This window comes from Rhea pennata, chromosome 7 (assembly GCF_028389875.1).
Source record: "Rhea pennata isolate bPtePen1 chromosome 7, bPtePen1.pri, whole genome shotgun sequence".
Taxonomy (NCBI): domain Eukaryota; kingdom Metazoa; phylum Chordata; class Aves; order Rheiformes; family Rheidae; genus Rhea; species Rhea pennata.
The window spans coordinates 18,136,944-18,159,276 of record NC_084669.1 but is presented as its reverse complement, the minus strand read 5'-3'; the positions used below and the strand labels follow the sequence as shown (position 1 = coordinate 18,159,276).

The window sequence follows — 22,333 nt, the reverse complement described above, 5'->3', positions numbered from 1 at the left end:
GATTTTTTTTTATTTCTATGGAATTAGAATAAATGAATTTAACCTCAGAATGTAGAGGAAAAGCTCCTCTCTTTGTTTTCTTGGCTAAGAAAAAGATTTTAAACTGAACTTTTCCAGGACAGCAGAAGTCAGTTAATAGTTCAAGCTACTTAATAATTCTAAAATTAATATAACTTTCTATAAAAGGTAAGATTGCAACATTGATAGAAGGAACTCATCCATTTCCTAGAAATCAGTTTATGTTTTAAGACTGCCTATGTGGTGATAGGCATAAAGCTTATATTCACTGTGACCCAGTGCATCATCTCTAAAACAGAGATAGTATTGTTTTTCTTTTCTTAGAAAGCTACTGCGAAGATCACTTCTGTGAGAGTTTCATACTCTGCTGTGATGGTTTCAGACAAGAGCTGCAGATAGGTCAAATAAAACCATGCAGATCTCCGTTAGACAGAAACTTTGCCCTGAGGTGTAGTACAAATCTGCAATTTATATCATATCAACACTATTACAGTGTTTGCATGGTGGTTTGGGTTCAGTCTAGCTCTGTCAGAGGTTTCAGCTCCTCAGTTACGACAATTCAGCTGTTTGTGTTGCCACACTTTACACTTGCTCAGCTAAATTATTTTTTTTTAGAAACAACAGCAACAAAAACCAGAATTGGACAAGATGTGTGTGTGTGAATATGTATGTATGCATGTACATGCATGTGAGATTTCAGAAATGTGGCTTAGAGCAGATGGGTGTAAACAAAGGAGCCGGTCTAGGAGCACCTGGGTAGGAAGGAGAGAACAGTTTGGATTTATTGCTGAAGAAAATGTAATGAGAAACGACAATCTGAATTCTGAGCGGAAATTATTGGGATTTCTCTTGCTTAGAAGTACAAGATGCAAACATTTTCCAGATTCAGTCTGAATCAGTGAAGATTTTGTAACCAAATAACTCTGCATGTTCACAGAATGATGCATTTTCAACTGTCATTGGCTTGTGCCACTGACAATACTCTTAGCCCCACTGAATTCACTGAGGTCAACAGTCCACGTTTTTAATTCCTGTGTTCTGATGGTAAGAAAAATATAGGACTGTTGCTATGGAAATGTTTTGCAGGGAAATGCTACGTAATCTGTTTTAAAATCCCTCAATTTATAAGTATGAATGGATGGATTTTTTTATATCATTTCAATTGGAGGAAAAACAATATCATAAATAATGACATTTTCTCAGAAATTTGAACAAACATACTATTAAAATACATTAATATGTTTATACCTTATACCTGTTTTCAATGGCAAATAATCTGCATGGTTTTATTTGACCAGCAGATGGCATTTTAGAACGTGTTTCAGTGCTTTCTGAAATCCTGTTAATCAAAACAGAAATTAAGGGTAGCGAAATTTATTTTGTCTGAATTAATCTGTTACCGTATTTATTTTACTTGCAACTTAGAAAACATTAGCTAAATGATTGCTTGCCTTGTCAATAGCAGAAAGAGGACAAAATTTACAACATAGCCAAATTTCAGTGGATACCTGGACATACAAAAATTAGAGATGCATATAGCTGTGTCATGCACATGGTTTTTACCTTACATTTGAATATATGATGTGTTTTCTTTTTCCATGAAAAAGTGTTCAAAGCAGACCAGCAGTTAAAACACTCCTAATTACTTACTTTTATCAGTAAGGTTTCTCCTGTTGCTACTACTATTGGACTTGCTGCAGTTTGTAAGACATTCTAGGAAAATGTCTCATACAGGTGAGGTCTGCACTGTGCTCTGTCAATAAATAGAACTCCCAAGGTGCAGTACAGAATTGAGCATGTGTGCATGCTCTATACATTGCTTCTGTATTCTCTGTAGATTACTAAAATACTTTTAGTTTAGTATTGTATTTGTTTTGCAGTTTGTTGACTGAGGCCGATGCTGGTCACACTGAGTTTACTGATGAAGTGTATGAAAATGAGAGTCGCTATCCTGGAGGGGAATGGAAAGCAGCTGAAGAGAGTTACACAGATGTGGTGAGATGATTATTAGTATTTAAGAGCAGGAGCTCTGGGATTTGCTGCGCAAAGTGTTTCGTCTGTAATGGCACAGATCTGTTCTGTTTTCCCCACATAAAAGAACGGAGAAAAAGCTCCACCTCCACGTGAGTTTACGTGTCCTCTTGGATGGATATGGGAAGATGATGCTTGGAAATCTGATTTAAATAGAGCAGTGGATGAGCATGGTAAGATTTACTGTTTGTCCTGATTATTAGGATAATCTCTCACAGTCTGTACAGAATAAGGATGCCTTCCAAGACTGTTGCTATGTCCTGAGCATGATCTTGGTTGCCCTGCGGGGAACATCTAGGAAACATTTAGGTACCAGTTGCTCAAGGAATCAGATAAAATGACATTGAGTAAATGTTCACTATCTACATCTGTTTTTATTCCCATTTTACTCATTGTTCATCAAACTCATGATTCTCACTGCGTCTTCCTTGGATCAAAAGGGACTGGTATTTTGCATAGTACATGTAATGAATGCACTTGAAGTACCTAGTAGCAAGACAATCATGTAATCTAAGATGATACACGTTGGGCTTGACCACAGCAGATGACAACTTTGAGCCGAAAGCTTCAACAAATTAAAAGAAACTAAAATGACTAATGTAAATAAGCTACTAACAAGATAATTTCCAGTTGGGAAATACTTAAAAATAAACAATGTACTTGGAAATAGAAATTCTTCCTTGTTTGCAAGAAGTTTCCAAAATGTTTTTCTGAAGACAAGTAGTAACAAGTCCAATAGTTAGGATCAGACCTGTGAGCTGTGGATTGGGAGCTGTAATATATATATATGTATATATATACACATATATATATTTTGGCAAGTCAGAAGCTGAAGTTGGATATTAGGCCTCTGTAACTGTATTTGTCTGTGGCAAGGCCAGGCTTAGATCTATCCGGGAATTTAACTGGGAGCCTCCAGCCAGGGGAGGAGGCACTTAAGCAGTGGTAAGAGGTGAATCAGGAGGTCTGGGGACCAAAGTCAGGAACCTATATGTGTTGGTTGCACACAACTCATGTCCATGAAGAATCCATGTATTATTGAAAGCAGAGTAATTAAGTTTGTGGGGGAAAACAGCCATGCAGGACTGGTCAAGATAGAAACCTTAACACAGTGTAGCTGCTTATTAGGTAATACTGAAATGAAGAAGACCTCTAACTCTGTGAAGCATCTGCCACTGTTTGCCATGGTTTTTCAGATTAGAGGTACTACTAGCCTGATCAGGTTAGAAAATCGTAAGCACGTACAGGGCCACCGTTTTCCTGGAGTTGTTTTGACTTTTATATGCTTGTTACTTATCCTAATTTAAAACTTTGACAAGTTTATGAGATTCTGATGTAAACAGCCTTTTAAGACTAATTTATATAAAGGAATTGGAAAAAGCAGTCAATTAGCAAAGTATTTATAAAACATGTATTTGATGATTCAAATATCAGTGAATAATAAAAGCAAATGGGAAGGTTGTAGAAGGGTATCTGTGAAGCTCAGGATTCTGCAAAACTGTCATGAATTTTAATGCACTCTAAGCCAACTCTAAAACTCTCAGTTGTTGCCTTTAAAATATAAGTGAAATAACTAGCTCGGTAGGAAAAAGGACATTTTATTAATGCTACAGAATAGTGGTATCTGTCCTAAGTGGAAAAGTAGAACCTCTGGTAGGAGTCTGCAGTAACATTTTGTTAAGGAAATCAATCTAAATAAAAGTCTGAGGCCTAGATAACTGGCAACTGCTTTCTAAGATGTAGAGTCAAAATACAGTACAGTTTTACCAATTCTTTAGGTTTTATGATCTGAGTTCTAATACTTGGTACTCCTTTAAAAAGACGAGGTGCTGGAGTTGCAGGAATACACAGGACATTCCACTCCTACTTAAAGTAAGGTGTTCTCCCTCTGGTCAAGTATGAAAATGTGATAACAATACACTGAAAATTTGAAAAAAAACAAGAATGCAAAGAAAATAACTTAAGATGTATATGTTACAATGTTGAAATTCTTATGGTCATGTATAATATCATCATAAAATACTGTCTGTTTGAGAAAATTATTCCATGGCTGTTGGACATCTAGGGTTCACCATACTAAATAGCATTTTGTGACTAAAACTTCAATCTCTTTTAGTTAAGATATGTTTTTCTTATTTATATCTAACATGGGTTCTTGAAAATGCACTAACTAATCAATTCTGTTTTAGGATGGGAATATGGCATTACTATTCCTCCAGACACCAAACCAAAGTCTTGGGTTGCTGCAGAGAAAATGTATCATACACATCGACGACGAAGACTGGTGCGAAAGCGTAAAAGGGATCCAACTCAAACGGTATCAACAGGAAGGGTAAGTAGAAGAGAGTTACAGTCACAGATTGTATTTCTTACACATTGTAAGAGTTTGAGTTTTGTTTCGTTTTGTTTTTGTAGTTCACATGATATGGATTTCCTGAATAAAGAAATTTAATACCAAAACCTCCACTTTTAAATAACTGTATTTTCATTATATTCTTTTTGTGTTTTTGTAAATTGACATTTCCAGCTTCTGTTTATGAGGGAATTATTATGCCTTGCGAGAGCAGTTGCAGATTCTTTTCATGACATTTATACAGTACCAGGGATAACCTGGTTTTATGTTTGACAGGGAATGCCAACATATGAAGATCAGGAAGGGTGGGAATATGCTTCCTTGATTGGCTGGAAATTTCACTGGAAACAACGCAGTTCTGATACTTTCCGTCGAAGACGGTGGAGACGAAAAATGGCTCCCTCAGAGACACATGGTGCAGCAGCTATCTTTAAACTTGAAGGTGCTTTGGTAAGGTGCAGAGTATCAAGTCATTAAAAATTTCAGTCTGTTAAGTAACACAAAATAAGCAAGCTATTTTAGTTCCTGAATGGTTAGGCTGATATGTAACTGAGGAACTAATATAGTTTACATTGTTTACATTGTTTAAAGCCTGAAAGGGACTATTAAAGTATCTACTCAGACTCTGGCGTAACACTTTCATTGCTTGATTCTTTGCATTATTATTATGTGAGATTCAAAGCAAAAGGCTGAAGTACTACATGAGCCTTCTGTGAATAAATTGAAAAGATAGCCCAAGCTTTTCATATATATAATACATGAATTATAATTCAGATACATTAACATTAGCAGTAGAAACAATCAAGAGGCACTGAAACAGCTGCCTTTATTAATACTTGAATGTATAAACAAGCAAACACAGGAAAGAATAGCAAAGCATCTGAGAAGCTAGAATGACCTAAGTCACAAGTGCGTAATCAGAATGTAATTATTCCTCAAATTTTCAGGACATGGCTTAAGTATTTAAGCTCTATTTACCACAATACAGATTGCAGAGAATAATGTAAGACACGGGTTGCTGCGAGAAGGGTAGTCTACTTTCCTAAGCTACTTATTCTGAGTTTGGTTGTACAGCATTGAGAGCTTGCTTTTTTCCTCAGTTTGTTTATCTTTTTTTTCACCAAATGTCAACCCACATTTCGTTCATAGTATTTTCTTTCTCTGCATATTTTGGTCCCATGGAATTTGAAAATTCCTTCTTCAGTTTCTCTTCAGTTTACTTCCTGGGCTACTGCTAGGGTAAAGGCTGCAGCAGGTCTCTGCAAGCAGGCAGACAGAAGACCCCTCCTCCTGTAAGAACTGATAGGTAGCTAATGCATCTTCAGAAATCAGACATTTTCCCAAACAAGTTGAAATGACTGGATCTGATTTTTGTACAGCTTCAGTGACAATAAGGAATGACTTTTGCACATAAGTAAACACCTTTCAAAGTACATTATTTCAGGAAAGAAAATTTCTCCTTGACCCAGAGGAGTAAGTGAAACCAGTATACGCTCCCCATTTGTATCAGGTTTCTTCTGAGTCACATGCAGAGACTATTTTTTTTTTTCTAAATGCAACTTTAGGGAGCAGACACTAGTATCGATGATGGAGAGGGGAAAACTACAGACAAAACGAAGGAGTCAGCTACAAGGGTGTTTGGTGCCAATACACCACTTGTTTCCTGCTACTTTGACAGTAAGTTCTTAACAATTCTTTTCTTATAAATTGTGGCCGTTTCTCTCTGGTCTCAAACAGAATTGCAATTCTTTGTTTTACATCTAGTTTTATATACCTCCTGTTAAAATTACTGGGCAGTCCTTGATTGAGCCGTATTTAGGCTATTGTAAGAGATTAAAATTAATCATTTTGGTATGTCAATATACAGTTCATATTAGCATAAATTTTAAAATAAAAATGAGTAAGGAAAAATTTGATAACTTTGTATGGATCAAGCAATCTTTATTTGTTTAGTGGTGGTCAAACATTTTTAAAACCTGTAGGGGATAGGAATTCTAACATCAACTGTGGCAGCACCTGAATTTTAGGCTGTCTAAATGATCAGTTTTTATCCTGGTAGTCTTGTCATAACAAGCCTATGCAGGGAGCTAAACCAGCAGAAAAGATGTACGTTCAGTTAATCCTCTGCTGGCATAGCTCAGTTAACTAGCTCTCTGGTCAGAAAAATACCATTCTTGACCCAGAGGATGCAGTAAGAGCTTGTGGTTGAGTTGACAGTGTGAGCAAAACTGTAACACTGCCAACTTATTCCAAGGCATTTTATGCCAATCTCACCAGAATAGGATTCACAAATAAAGGACACTGAAGTGGGAGCCACCAATGTTACTTAGTAGGAACAGAGGCCAATTATATCCTACTCCTTTGACACAAAATCTTTATTTTTTTAGTGGCACACTTGTCTTTATTTGGAATCTATAGAAATTGAGCTCCCCTCTGGAAAGAGAAGCCTAAATCCCATCTTTTAAGAGCTGAAGAAGATTTTGCTGTTTCTTTCAAATAGTGACTGTACTAGCAGAAGGCACGGCCCCTTTTCTTGCCACAGTTTTCAGCTCATGGCTGATGCAAGTGGCACAGATTTTTCCAAGATTTGAAAAGATTGGAGCTGACATTTTCAAAGTAAAGTTGTACTAACTTAACCACACACTGCCCTGGGTTGGGGCCTCTCTCACATCTTCCTTTTAACCTATTCCAGCTCTCCTGTAATGATTTTTTTTTTTAATTTTCAGCCAAAGAGACAGGGATGCAATAGGAATAATTTTCTAGAGTTAACAGCTAAAATGTGAAACTCCTAAGTTCCTGGAAGTGCTATAATGGATACTTAAATGGATATTTAAATTAACACAGGAATACCCAGTTCTTTTTCCTCTTTGAACTTCACTAATTTCTGTGCTGTTTCAAACTATTTGAATGGAAGGATTGTTAAATGATCATACACTTGTAAAAATAGCATTTGTGTTTTTTCATTCCTGCTTTGTGTTGCTACAAATAGGCAAAGGTGCTAGCTTGTTGGTATTAGTATATATGCCGCTAGTGAAAAAATACAGAAATGTTTCTACAGTGCCGGTGCTTTAATTGAAAAACAATTTAAGGCATTTTTATAAATGGAAAATAGCTTCATTAAAGAAAAGATGCCTGTATAGGACCAATACATTTTAACTCTTTTTATTTATTTAATACAGGAGTATATAGTTACCACCTTCGCTGTTATGTCTACCAGGCAAGGAATCTGATGGCTTTAGACAAGGACAGTTTCTCAGGTATGGAAAAATCCTCCAAATTGTGCAGAAATGCACTTTTGCAATGAATTAGTAAGTTGATTTAGCTATAGACTGTCAAGTTAGTGTGTAGGTCCTAGATACTGAAACTCTATCAGGAAGGCAGTTGCAGCTTCATCACATGTGATCTAGATTTGGTTAGTGCTGTCCCAGAAGTTGCCCAAAACAAATGGTCTTGTATGTGCAACACCTGCTGCTGCCAACTGAATTCTCAGGGAATGGAAATTCAAACAAGGCTGGAAATTCCAGTAACTAAACCCTTCCCTGTGCCTTAGTTTTCTTCTTCTAACCAAAGCTTAGTATTCTTAAGCCTTCCTGCACAAAAGCAAGACTTTTATATCAGCAATTTTCTGTCTGTGATTATTATTTTATATTAATTTAGCACTAAGATGAACTTGCAGAAAACTGTACTGTGCTTTACTAATAAATGTAGATTTTTTTGTACAAGAGTGGTTGTTGCCCCTTTTACTCTTCACTCAGATATCCCACCAATGTTGTACCCATTTGGCATCTTTGTAGTTGGACTAATTCAATACTCGGATTGACAAATACATAATTTTTGATAGTTAAAATGAAAATTCCATGGGGACATCAGACCAAATTGAAATTGGTTTCTGTAAGAACATGACTTTGCATTTTCCTTAAATAAATTCAGCCAAGGATAAAGATGAGGAGCTTGGGATTTATTTTCATTGGAATTTTCTTTCCACCTCAGCCCTCAGTAATTCTTTTCTTCTCCCTTTTCTTAACGAATGATTTGTAGTGTATATCTTAATTTGTTAGAGAAGATACAGATCTATAGATAACTGATTTTTTTGTATAGGTGCCTATATGACACTGCTTTGGTCTCATTTCAATATATAGCATTTAAGAACAAGACAAAGAAACAATAAATCTGCAATTCTTATGTGGAGAATTCAGGACAGGTACCTCAAATGCAGTCACATGTAAACCAGCCCATCTACGATCTGTCTTCCTCCAAATCTAGTTGGAAGACACATTTTGTAAAACTTGGATCAGGTACCTTGCCAGAGGCTATTGAAAGTGGCCTAAAGATAACCTTTAAAATAGCTCCTGGTGCTTAGTGATAGCAATTTGTACAGGAAATGTTAAGAGTTCATCATCAGATACCTTCTGCAGAGCTCCTTATGATTTAAAGACCTGCCAAACAGTGGGCCTACACCACTTTAATCATTCAGCTGTTTCACAAAAAGAAGAGATTGCTATAAATAAGCATATTTGACACCAAAGCTTGTTCTGAGCAATATAGCCTGGGAGAATTCATTGTTTAGTAGCTAATCAGAACTACAGTGATCTGTTTGCATTATTTATGAGCCTATAGATTTGTATGTCAATGGAGGCACAAAAAGAAACTCTTGTATGGACAATATTTAAAGGGATTAGTATAGCCAGTGTTCCAGGACAGTTTTCAGGCTTTCTGATTCATAAGATGCTTTAATCATTTTCACATATCTCTCTGTTAATCAAGACTTACATAAAGGAAACTATTGAGTAATCAAATGGAATTTGCTGTATTAAAAATAAATAATGATTATATGTGGACTTTTATTTATATAGAATGCCTTATAATGCTGATAATAACTGAAAAGAAAAATAACGTACTATAATTTGATAGAAATCGGGCTCGTGCATCTTGTGGCTTGATGGGGTTTGGTTTGTTTGTAACTACATGCTTTTAATCTTTGTATGATATTTCAGATCCGTATGCTCATGTTTCTTTCCTCCATCAAAGCAAAACAACTGAGATCATTCATTCAACTCTAAATCCTACGTGGGACCAAACTCTTATATTTAATGAAATTGAGATCTATGGGGACCCACAGACAGTAGCCCAAAATCCACCTAATGTTGTTATTGAACTTTTTGACAGTGACCAAGTGGTATGTGGAAGTTTTTACTCTGATTGCTTCCTTTTTTTCTTGAGGGTAACACATGAATCACTATGATTACTTTCTTCATTGGCCAATTTGTGCAGGGTAAAGATGAATTTCTTGGAAGAAGTGTTTGCTCCCCCATGGTCAAATTAATTCCAGAAGAGGAAATCACACCAAAACTACTCTGGTATCCTGTAATAAATAATGGCAAAGCTAGTGGAGACATTCTTTTTGCTGCAGAACTTATTTTGAGGGACAAGGTATATACATTTTTATAGTCTTCCACAGTAAGTAATAATGTGAAGTTATACTGCATAATACTTGCAGGTCTTAATACTTGCAAACTATTTTGTTTAAGGAAGAGGAGAGAAACTAGTATGTATGTGTTTGTCTTAACAGGGTGGTTCAAACCTTCCAATTCTTCCATCACAAAGAGCACCGAAGCTTTACATGGTACCTCAAGGAATCAGACCAATAGTTCAACTCACTGCTGTTGAGGTAGTTTATTCGTAAACTTAATGAATAAAAGTACAATAATTTCATCCTCCAGGCTTCATATATTTACCTCAATAAAAATGTAATTTAAAATTTATTTTACAGATTCTGGCTTGGGGACTGCGGAACATGAAAAACTACCAGCTGGCACCTGTCCTGTCTCCAAGTCTCATTGTGGAATGTGGAGGTGAAATGGTGGAATCTGTGGTGATCAAAAACCTCAAAAAAACACCAAATTTTCCATCTTCTGTTCTCTTCATGAAAGTGGTACTTTGCTAATAATTATATATGAACTATCTATTAGCAGCATTAGTTATCCTATGCTTTTAAATGTTATGTAAAATAGAAGTTGAAAACTTGCACATCCTTTTTTCGCTTAACATAAGCCATTTACTGAGCTTGAAAATTCTAATAAAGGTCATATAAATACATCTGCACACATGGTGAAAAAATTTGGTGTCTCATATGCAGGATGTGTATTTATTTGAGAAGGTATTGACTCACCTTTAAATCTGTGTGACTACTTCTGTACTGCAAGAATGGGAGCTGTACAAAAATCAAGAAGATTAAACATTTGAGGCAACTTAATTTTCTTACTGATTTCTATTGAATTTATAATAATATGAGGTTAGATATTTTCATGCACTATACAGCCACACAACACAGTAGTTCAATATTAAACGAACGAAGTAGAAGTTCTAATTTGGGGAGAAAAATACTATTCTTAGTTTTCCTTCTGTTTGCATTATAAATAAAACTCTAACCTTTAATTTTTAGCTTTTGCCAAAAGAGGAGTTATACAGTCCATCTCTTGTTATTAAAGTAGTAGACCACAGACCATTTGGACGGAAGCCCATCGTGGGACAGTGTACTATTGATTTACTAGAGAGCTTTCGCTGTGACCCCTACACTACTAAAGAAGACATTGCACCACAACTGAAAGGTACGTGGCTGGGAAATGAAAACAACTTTTATTTTCCTATGAGATGCTAGAAAAACCTTTGGTGTTTAATCTGCATACTGTACTGATGAACGTTGTATACTTAGAGATAATATGATCTGAAAGAAAAAATCTATTAATAAAGTAGTGCAATAATCTGAAGGTATAAGAGGAGAAAGTCTCCTGTCAGACTGAATGTACTGATCCTCCGAAGCTCCTCGTTAGTGGGAACTTGGAACTTAACTACCTGCAGATTCCCATTGCTCTCAGTACCACGGTAAAGAGGTAATATTACAGCAGAAATGCACTGAATGCAAAGCTGATGCCTTCCTCTGTATTTTTTCCAAATTTTATTCTTTTTTTAATTCTGTACATTGGAGAAACATATATATATATATACACACAACACAAATTGTTATCTAATGGCATTTTTTAGCAGAACATGGCAACTAATTGCTTGTATTAAAATGTCAGATGTACAGCCAGTGAATTATTTTACATTAGGGTTTTGAAGGGTTTTCTGTAACCCTTTGGATTTCAAATCTGATGGAAAAGCTCAGTAAGGTAATTCTTCCTACAGCATATTGCCTTAATAAAAATTTTTGGCTTACAGTTAGTCTTCTGTCTGCTGCACCTCGCCGGGATACTGTAATTGAAATGGAAGACACACAGCCCCTGCTAGCAGCTCAGGTAATTTTTGTAATTTGATACATACTTCTTTGGATCTGGGATTTCTAAGAAACTTTCTAGACAGCAAAATTCATTGGAGTATGTGCAGCCTTCCAGAAAGCCAGTTGGAACAAAGTTACTTTATGTCAGAGAAGCAAATGAAGTATGTTATTTTACCCTGGTTTTTTACATAGTAAACACTGAACTGCAGCTTTTTTGCATGGTACACTTTACATGGTAGTTTAATGGGGAATATATTTTTTCAATAGCTACTGGAAGTGTATGATAGAACATTATTACTCAGTCATCCACTGATGATGTTTAGAGCAGCCTGATCTCACGTAGACTGAGCAGTTCTAAATAAAGGTAGAGATGTGCTTTGATGGGTACAGAATCAAAGCCAAGGTCTTCCACTGTTCATTTTATCACAATCATGGCTTTGCTTCTCTTATGGTATCGTCATCTGAAACGAGTACACTGAAACAATTTTTTCTGCACTAATGTGTCTTTTCTAACCTATTCTGATGTGCCTTGTGAATCTCTAAACTATTGCTCTGATACTTTTAGCACCACCACAGTGCAGTCTTATCTTACAGGTAAAAATAATCCAATTTGCAGAATTTTACTGTAAGTTAAAACCTGAGTTAAGACAAATTTCAGCCAGGATATTTTCAAGGAAGTCTGCAAATTTTTTGAGGGTTGTATAATGCTCCCCTTACGTAGAAGGCATTTTCAAAACTTTCTGATGGCCTTTTATTTTGAAGAAAGCATTAAGAATATATGCTTCAATACAGTAATTTTTCAGGCTTTTAATCCGATCTTTTTACTTAAAAATAATAAAGCTAATAGTATTATTAAATATATGTATTTGTTTACAAATGCATTGCTTTTTTCCTTTTTAGTAGTGCAGACTTCTTAATGTTACTGCTATAGAGGTCCCAGAGTAAATACTACCACTGAAATTAGACTTTGAAGTCCCCAATCTAAGGACTTGCTGCTATTTTAATATGTTATTGATTGCATTGTTGTTTTTTTATTTCTTCTTCAGTATCTCAGTGTCATGATATTGAGACTCTCATTTGCGTACATCACAGAACATTTTTGTATTCATACATGTAAACTGTCCTTGACATTTAATTTGGAACAGTAGAAACGACTTTTATAATGTTTATCTGAATAAACTTCCTGTTCTGATTAATATAAATGCTTTCTAGATGGCAGAGAGAATTATTTAGAAATTTTGAACTACAAATAATTTTTAAAAAGTCAACATTTTTAATCCTGTAGCAAAATGAATTGATTGAAGCTGATCTCAATTATAATAGAGATCTTAAATATTTTGTAAGATGAAACATGATTTTAGAGCTCGACACCATTCGTGCCAAATTTAGTGTAATACAGTATACAGTAATAGCATTCATATGAGAGAGGAAAAAATACTCAGAACAATTTAAATTATTGTAACTGTGGGAAGCATAAGTTTTACAGCAACAACACTGTAAAGACACAAAATACCAAAATTTCATCAATTACATTCCAATTTCCAGTGTTTAAGCAGTATGTCAACAGCACTCAGCAAAATGGCTTCTCCAACAACAGTGCATGTATGTATGTATGTATGTACATATGGAGCTTATGCATGGAGATGACCAGAGCGGGAGCGCGGGGGTATGGAGGGTGGTGTATACGTGATGTGGCTGTGAGGCTGTACTTCTCTTTGCAGTAATTCCATAGAGAGATTTTGGAGATGATGGTCATGAGAAGTCTAATAGGATTAGTTAGAGTTACGAAGGTATCCTTGCAGTTCCTTTGAAACATCTTACTAGTTCTGCACAAAAAACTTTAAAGTCTGTTTTTTGATACCAGCTTATTTGTTATCTACATACCAGAAACACCAGAATTAACGGGACTGATTTAACCTTGCTATTAGTATTCAAAGTTTGTTAACAGGTCTGCTTTCTGGAGACTAAAATAAATCTATAGTAGATAAAATGAAAACTAACTTTAGTAGGAATCCAGTGTGTCCCTTAATAAATTTCTTCTGTAATTTCAAGTTGTTCAAAAAATTAGCAGTTCAGTCTTAGTATCTTGAAACAATCTACAGTGTGGTCACTGGATAACTAGAAAAATGTACAGTAATGGTTACATGGTCTTTACCATGTGATATTTCACTCCAAAATCTCAACTTTATCGTATGGCTTTTTTTTTCTGTGTTTTGGCATTCTGTGAGCGTATCCTGCTTTTACAAGTTTTAGTAATTATAGTATCCAAATATGGAAGACTTATCATTTGCTTTGGGAATTTTTAAAGAAGGGCTTAAGGTTTGTTTATTTTCTTTCTTAAACTTTTCTTTCCAAAGCTACCAAGTGCATTATTTGAGGAGACATTTGAAGGTCTATCAAGTAAAAAACTGGTTTTTAAAACTTTCAGCATTGTGCTTTGATGAAAGATTCAGTGATCTACACAATTGTATTTTGCAGAAACTCACTGCGAGTTAAAATGATTATTGTGTAGGAATGCAAGCTGCCCTTCACGTTACCAACATTATAAACCAATGTTTAAGGGAAGTCAAATTCAAATAGGGCAAAATATTGAGTAAAACCTGCTTGTAAGTAAGTTTTGGAAATCAATAATGACATGGGTTTCTGAGAATAAATCACTCAAATTGCCTTCAGAAAATATGACAAACTTTCTTGCAAAGCTGAAAAAACTTATGCCATAGTTCCAATTTGAAGTTGGACAAGATTACTAAAAGATAGTAGATATGAACATACTGAGATAATTACTTTCAGAATAGAAAGGGGAATAGCATAAGTATGATGTACCAGAGTGATGTCCTGATCTATTGATGCATTTGGTTTGTACTTGTAAACTGTTTTTCTTCTTTTGCTTTGCACAAAAATTTAAAGATTATGCCTTTAAATTAAACCACATGGATAATATATAAACACCAGCACAAATCACTCTTGCTAATCATTGCTTCCAAATGGGATGCATAATGCTTGCTCTTAATGGAGTATCTGGTCATTATTATTATTAATTATAGTATCTGTGATTTAACAGGTGAAGCATTTTGGACTGTGCAGATTGTTACTGAACTTGCATTAATAGATTTGTAGACTTGTAATACTTGTTCCTGTACTTTTTTTTCAAAATTTTTCAGCCTCTGAAATTCCACAGGCTGTAAACAACTGCAAAACAATAGCAAAAGGAAAAGGCTATTGAGCATTAGAATTTTTTTTATATATATATAAATACTCCTAAGGTGCAAAAATGACTTCAGTTTGTGTGTGTGGAATTTGTTTGGAGAAGAATCTCTGGAGTAGATTCAGTTGTTTTGTAAGCATTCATAAACATTTTTGTCTGAAACTGATCAGTCAAGATTCAGTGCTCTTTTCAACCACAGATGAAAGCAGTGAATGTTGGTAGTGTGTAAATCAGTAAATAGAATCCAAAGTTGAAACACTGCACTGATTAAAGATGAAAACTAGGTTTCTCATTATTCTTTTTTATTCACAAAACTAGATATCTCGTTATTCTTCATTCACATAACAAAGCAAAAAAAAAAAAGGGCTAGAAAGTCTTACAGTCCTATACTTTTTTTTTTTTTTAACTACATGATCCAGTTTAATATCTAGGTGGTACTGAAAGCAGAAGAAAAGAAAAGAAACGCATGAGACCTGAATATTTTTCGAAAGTATTTATACATTACTGATATTAATTTACATACAAAGTTTTATTTTAAAAAATTTTAATTGTATACAATGTTATGAATCCTATCTTAACGTTTGTTTCTGTCTTCCTCTTCTTTATGAACTGACTCTTGTGAGCAGCTTACAGAAAAGGTAATGTATACTACATTTAAAAATCAACACCTTGCTTTCTTGTAAATAAGATCTGCAATTGCAAATCAGAATATTCATACTGCCTTTTAATACTGACATTTTTAAGCGTGGAGAATAGTAATTCCTGAAAATGTTTGTTATAAAATCTACTAGCAATTTGTATAATAGGAAATACAGAAAAAGTAGGCAAAACTGACACCCCCCCCCCAGTATTTGAAAAATTTCACATGTAATGATCTGTATAATACTTTGAAAAAAATCTTAAAGAGTATTTGGATTTATAGACTTTCTTAAAGTTATACAGGGAATGAACAGTATTATAAATTGAGTATGTTTCCAGGGGGAAATAATTACGTAATTCCTATGAATAAATAGAGAAAATAATAATCTAGTGAAAGAAGTGAGTATTGGTCTTAATAATAGAAAATACATAAAAACAGGGAATGTACATTTAGTGGAATGTACAGATTCTTAGATATTTAAGTAAGTATTATTTTTCAGAATTAAAGACTTCACTGTTCTTTCTTTCCAACTGCATTTCATCAACATTAAGGTAGACCTCCTGACTTCAGTGGACAGCATTCTGTTAGGGTTCAGAAGATCTCTGCTCGCTTTCAGAAACAGGGTATGTTTAGAGCAGTTAGAGATCTGTCGCAGTGTTCTTATACTGCAGCACTACTGAAATAAATGAGACTTAGCTTAAAACAGACTAGGTGATACATCACACAGGGAAACATTTTTCTACGTGCTCATTATAGTTACTACTCACACTAATGGAACTTCAGTAATGAATTTCAAGTATGATGGTGTTTCTCCTCAGCAGCCAAAACAGTGACTGCTCTGGCTGTGTATAAATTCAAGAAAAAAAATGAAGCAAGTAGCAGCTGCTGCTAATAGCACAATACAGACAGGGTAGGCAGGAGACTTGAACTCCAGTGCCCCAAATCCCTCTGTGCTTATTGAGGTATTTTGAATGGAATCACTTCCTCTGACTTAAGCCATCCGAAAATGAGGTGGGTAGGCTAGGCTGGAGTACCTCAAGACAAAAGACATATATATACCTCCAGAAATCAGTCCTTTGAGATAACTGTTTGGATACCAGTAATTGATCTCTGGAGATGATGGCTATCTGTTAAATACAGACAGAGCTGGATTACAGACTAGACATCTAAACCTGAGTAAGAGAAATTACATCTCTTCAACCTTAACATCTACAATCTCATTTTCTTTCTACTCTGAGAAACTTTAATACTCCTTTTTTTTTTTTCTACTGTAAAGCGTGATATAGGAGAAGCTGGACTGGATGATATGAGTCATTCTTATCTCCCAGTAAAAGACTTTGTTTGTTTGTTTTTAAGGAGGAAGAAATTGTTGATTGGTGGAGCAAATTCTATGCTTCAGTAGGAGAACCTGAAAAATGTGGACAGTATATTAAAAAAGGATATGACACTTTAAAGGTATTGCTCAGAATAAAATAAAGGAACATTTGTCAAAGTTTACCAGCCCAAAACCTCTACCTTTTTAATGCTTTTTTCAAAATCTAATTGAACATGATTACATAGGTGTGTTACTAATTCACGTGCTTAACCACACTGATTTAAGATTTATTAAATACTCAGCATAACCTTTGGTCAAACAGAATTTTACTCTTGACTGCTTTGGGTGCCAGGCAGATCCTAGAGCTGAAAACACACACTGAAAAGGAACACAGAGAGCAATAACTTCGATTGGTTGGTTAAATGCTGAAGCTAGACCACTTTCAATTCTCATCTAGTATTCCTAATGAAAAAGGTAGATTGTGAAGTGTTGGTTATTTTGTTTTTAACAAGAGCTAAATGAATCTTTCCATCCACTTAGATAAGAAAAAATTAAGAGTCCAAAATGTCTTGCTTCTGTAAGATACACCACGAAGCATGTATCATTGAAATTCCACACTGATGGAGCTCGTGTGTATGGTAATTTCTAAATGTTGTCATTTCTTCCTCCCCTTTTTTAAGGTTTACAACTGTGAATTGGAAAAGGTACCTGAATTTAATGGCTTAACAGACTTCTGCGATACATTCAAGCTGCACAGAGGCAAATCTGAGGACAGTGATGATCCATCAGTGGTAGGGGAATTTAAGGTAAACTTCAGGCAATGGGAAACAGCCAAATGCTGGATATAGTCATTACTCTGTAAGTGGTTATAGTAAGCAAGTTTGCATACAAACATTTAAGCTTACAAAGTTTAAACAGGGATACATGCTTTAGTAAGTTTAGTAAGTGCTTTAGGTTCAGGCCCCTTTTTTGTTCAAGGAATGGACAGCACTGCAAATTGCTCACTCTGAATGTGATACACAAGTTAATTTAGAAGAAATACAGTTTCTACTATTGTAAGCTTTCCTGATACCTGTGGAATAAAACCTTCCCTGATACCCTGTGCAACAAGGCCAAGATTTTACCTGCAGACATGCTTAGCACAGTGCATTTATAGAATGACTCCCGAGAAAGGCATTTTGTACTGTTTCTTTCTATGGCTTTTAAAGATGAAAATAATGTTAATCATGTTTGTATATTTAAAATAATCACATGAAATGATGTACTGGAGAGAAAAATGAATATGAAGTATGCTATGGATTCTCAGCTGGAACAAATTGAGTAATTCTGTGAAAAAAAGCTGTATTGATTAAACCGGATAAGGATCTGACCTTACTTTTGTGGTAGATCTTACCCAAAGCTCACTAAAGTTGAAGAAAAGACTTTTAAAGGGCTGTGGATTAGGCTGTAATTTTGCTGTTCCTATGTAAAAATGGACTATGTATGCATGCGATAAATAAGAAAAACAAATCTTATTGGAGTGACTTTTCTAAATTTATCTTGACAGAGTTTTTAATGTATATTTTTTAGGGGTCCTTTAAAATCTATGCATTACCTGATGATCCCACTATTCCAGCTCCTCCTCGCCAGTTCCGTGAGCTACCAGACAGTGGGCCTCAGGAATGTATTGTGCGAATTTATATTGTTCGAGCTTTGCAGCTTCAACCTCAGGATAATAATGGGCTGGTAAGACTCGGTGTTTTTGTGTTTGTGAGCTAACTCTGCTGTAATATATTTTAAAGGAAGTTAACATATTGATAACTAATTCTTAACCAATTTTTTTTTATTTCTAAATAGTGTGATCCTTATATAAAAATAACCCTAAATAAAAAAGTAATTGAAGACAGAGATAACTATGTGCCCAATACTCTCAACCCAATTTTTGGCAGGTAACAATTTTTTTTATATTTTTAATTTACTATTGTTTTAGAATACTTTCACATAATTTTTCAATAATGTCATCAAATAAGATAAACCTTTATTTTAAATATCTAATACTCACAGTTGTATAGTAACAGTTTGTTGGGACAGAAATTGCCTAAGGCAGTTCCAGTGATGCTTCACCATATTCTCTCTTTGGAATCATTGGACAGCTTCGGTGTTTGGCTAGTCTGTAGACTGTGTGTGTCATGTGCACAAACTTGACAAAACTAAACAATGTATACTTTAAAATTGCCTATGTTAAGTGTACAGTAACAATAAAACATGCTTGAAGAATATGAAGAAGTTGTAACTGAAAACTGCTTGATTATTCATGATGAATAATCACCTGAAGATGAATTTCCAGTACTGGCTTCAAAGGCTTATCTTTTGAAGAACATAAACAGAAAAATACTAATTAGAAATGTGGATGTTGCAACTTCTTTATACTTAACAATGAAATTGTCCAGAGCTGGAGGATTTTGATAAATTGGAAAGTTAACAGAGAGAGGCTATAAGGATTAGGAATGGTTTCCCAGGCATGCTTTACGGAGAAGTGTTCCAGGAGTTCAATTGTTTAGCCTATGCAAAGAGAAAAATAAATATAGTGTTTTAATTACATGTGAAAAGTAACTGCAAAATTCCAACATTTTTTCAACAACAACCCTGGAAGTCAAAGTTAAAAGTCAGAATAGGAAAAAATAATAATAATAAAATATACTGAGAATAATAAACCAGTGGAATAATTTTCCCAAAGGTAATGCATTCAGTAGAAGTAGAAATGATGAGGGTGAACATTTTGAAATTAAATTCAGGTAATTAACTTGAAAAAAATCTACAGTCAGTTTTGTATAAAAACACCTACATGATAGGATAATCCCTTCTAGCTGCAGATGCTAAAAATACTTAAGCCATGTTTTTTAAGGCTCCAAACATTCAAATTTTTTACAACAATACAAGTAAGTTGATAAAACAGTCATGCTTTTTACAGAGTGTCTGACAGAGCGCCACTAGCTCAGTCCCAACTCAAGCTGTTGCACAGAAAACATCTAAGTAGTACATTCTGCAGAAGGCAAGGATCTAATACCCACAGGAACACAAATGGATTTATTAATGGGTGCAAATACAAAGTTAAAACATTGTGTAACTACTTCTAGGTTTATCAGTATTGAAAATGTCTCTTTAATATCTTGTTAATGTCATTTCTCAAAAATAAACTTTTTGAACAACAGTGTTAACCGGACATTTTTGTATTTAGAATGTATGAACTCAGCTGCTTCTTACCTCAAGAAAAGGATCTGAAAATCTCAGTCTATGACTATGACGTGCTGACTCGTGATGAAAAAGTTGGTGAAACCATCATTGATCTTGAGAACAGATTCCTTTCTCGATATGGATCTCACTGTGGCATCCCACAGCAGTATTGCATGTAAGTCATATTTTGTCTACTGAACGTTTTATCAGCCTCTGGTCACTGTAACAAATCTGGACTTTCTTCATCTTAATTATGTTGTTAAAAACAATGCTGTAGTTGGTTGTTGTGCTGACTGAATCATCTGAATTCCAAGTAAAACTGCAGAGTCTTCAGAAGAGTTTTGACTCTAAAAAACATGACTTCAAACATCTTCATCTTCTCTTCATACAGTAATGTGTATTGTTTCTGTACAGAGAACATGCACTTAAAAGAATTTTCTGATCTACTCATGCAAATAAATATGAAAGCATCTGTTAGTGTATTTTGGTATATAAAGAAAAACGTACTATGTCTTGAATGTTAATCGCACTGCTATGGAATTAAACCACTGTCTCAAACCATTATCTCAAAATCAAGTGGTCGATCAAGTCAGGTAGTGCTGCCCATTATGAATTGATATAAAACTAAATATGTATTACCTAACTTCGAAATGCCATGAATTTTTAACAATTTTAGAATGTGTTTTTGTTTCTTTCCTGAAGCTCAGGTGTGAATACCTGGCGTGATCAACTAAAACCAACACAGTTATTGCAAAATATAGCCAGATTTAAAGGCTATGCTCCTCCAGTCCTCTCAGAAAACGGTAGAAGAATTAACTATGGAGGACGAGACTACAGTCTGGAGGAAGCTGGTAAGCTTCTTTACTTCTCTCTTAAACTAACACTGATATAAATATAAACCTTCTCAATCATTTATGGAAAAAGAGAAAAAAAAATCTTTTGTGCTTTATCTTAAATATCTGATTTTTAAATCAAAAAAAAATCAAGTACAGACTCTGGGTCATGAGCCCATTCTATTCCATTCTTTTTATTTCAGAAGCTAACAAAATACTGCATCAGCATCTGGGTCCAGGTGAAGAGCGGCTAGCCCTTCACATCCTCAGAACGCAGGGCTTGGTACCTGAACATGTGGAGACAAGGACCTTGTACAGCACCTTCCAGCCCAACATCTCACAGGTACTGTGAAAACCACAGAACTGCTTGGCTGAGAAACTAAAGCAGGTTAGATTAGAAGCAACATCATGCAGTCGCGAGCCACAAATGACGGTTTTGGGTAATGACAGAGTGAAAATTGAGAATGATTTATTACTTTGTTACTGTAATAAACTGGAATATGGATTAAATAGCGTGTCGGCAGTAAAGGAGGGAGCCTGCCTGAAGAGTTTTGTAACTACTTTGAAAAAAGGAAAACAAACTTGTCAATTCTAGACCAGGTTCAGAGATGCCGTTTTGAAGAGGATGGCTTATATTGGACCTCTCTGTTAGAGAAATAAATATTAGCATTTGTTTTCCAGAATTTATTGATTACCAGAGGCAATTTTTTTAATTTTGGTTTACTGGTGCTTGTTTAAAACAATGCATATATATATATGTGTGTGTGTGTGTGTATATATATATGTGTGTGTGTGTGTGTGTGTATATATATATGTGTGTGTGTGTGTGTGTGTGTGTGTATATATATGTATCAACTAGAGAAGCCATCTGCAAGAATAAAAAAAAATAGGCTTGCAGTTGTAAAACAGGATGGAAAAATTGGCAGTGGTTGCCTCACTCAGAAGAATAATCTCACATAGCTAAGGGGATTGATCAGCTACAGGTGGTATCAGAGGCCACCTTCTGCAAAGTACCAGCCACATTTATGGTACTCGTGCTATAACCTCTGAGAGAACAAAAACTTGGACCTAGAGAGGTCCAACTATTTAGACAGCTAACTTGCCCTGAAGCACTAGGAGTTATATCTCTAGCAGCACAGTAAGGACTGGGTTTGCTCCTATCTGAAGTCTGCAGAAGATTTGACATTGGGTTTAATAACAGGAGTGAGCTTATTTGCTCTGTGGCTGGAAGTCAGTACTAGGACATAAATAGGCAGCACTGTGGAATTACCGTGACAAACACATATGCAACAAACAATCCCTCATCCAACTTCTCCACTGATACAGGGAAAGCTCCAGATGTGGGTTGATGTTTTCCCCAAAAGCTTAGGACCTCCAGGGCCTCCCTTCAACATCACTCCCCGAAAAGCCAAGAAGTGAGTATATGTGTGTGCTACACACCGTCTGGCT

The 22,333-nt window shown here is 35.2% G+C and overlaps 1 protein-coding gene across 1 annotated transcript in view; it reads left to right on the top strand.

Moving 5' to 3' along the window:
* Positions 1-22,333, top strand: part of MYOF (myoferlin) — a 76,333-nt gene that overhangs the window by 48,162 nt on the left and 5,838 nt on the right. Inside the window, exons 27-48 of the mRNA XM_062580738.1 lie at positions 1,899-2,013; positions 2,117-2,222; positions 4,239-4,381; positions 4,679-4,852; positions 5,968-6,079; positions 7,582-7,659; positions 9,397-9,578; positions 9,674-9,832; positions 9,972-10,070; positions 10,173-10,334; positions 10,845-11,010; positions 11,621-11,697; positions 13,224-13,280; positions 15,510-15,521; positions 16,880-16,978; positions 17,519-17,644; positions 18,408-18,563; positions 18,675-18,766; positions 20,056-20,226; positions 20,754-20,902; positions 21,088-21,227; positions 22,211-22,299. Of these exons, the coding sequence (XP_062436722.1) occupies positions 1,899-2,013; positions 2,117-2,222; positions 4,239-4,381; positions 4,679-4,852; positions 5,968-6,079; positions 7,582-7,659; positions 9,397-9,578; positions 9,674-9,832; positions 9,972-10,070; positions 10,173-10,334; positions 10,845-11,010; positions 11,621-11,697; positions 13,224-13,280; positions 15,510-15,521; positions 16,880-16,978; positions 17,519-17,644; positions 18,408-18,563; positions 18,675-18,766; positions 20,056-20,226; positions 20,754-20,902; positions 21,088-21,227; positions 22,211-22,299 (2,664 nt within the window). The remainder of the gene's footprint in view (positions 1-1,898; positions 2,014-2,116; positions 2,223-4,238; positions 4,382-4,678; positions 4,853-5,967; positions 6,080-7,581; positions 7,660-9,396; positions 9,579-9,673; positions 9,833-9,971; positions 10,071-10,172; positions 10,335-10,844; positions 11,011-11,620; positions 11,698-13,223; positions 13,281-15,509; positions 15,522-16,879; positions 16,979-17,518; positions 17,645-18,407; positions 18,564-18,674; positions 18,767-20,055; positions 20,227-20,753; positions 20,903-21,087; positions 21,228-22,210; positions 22,300-22,333) is intronic.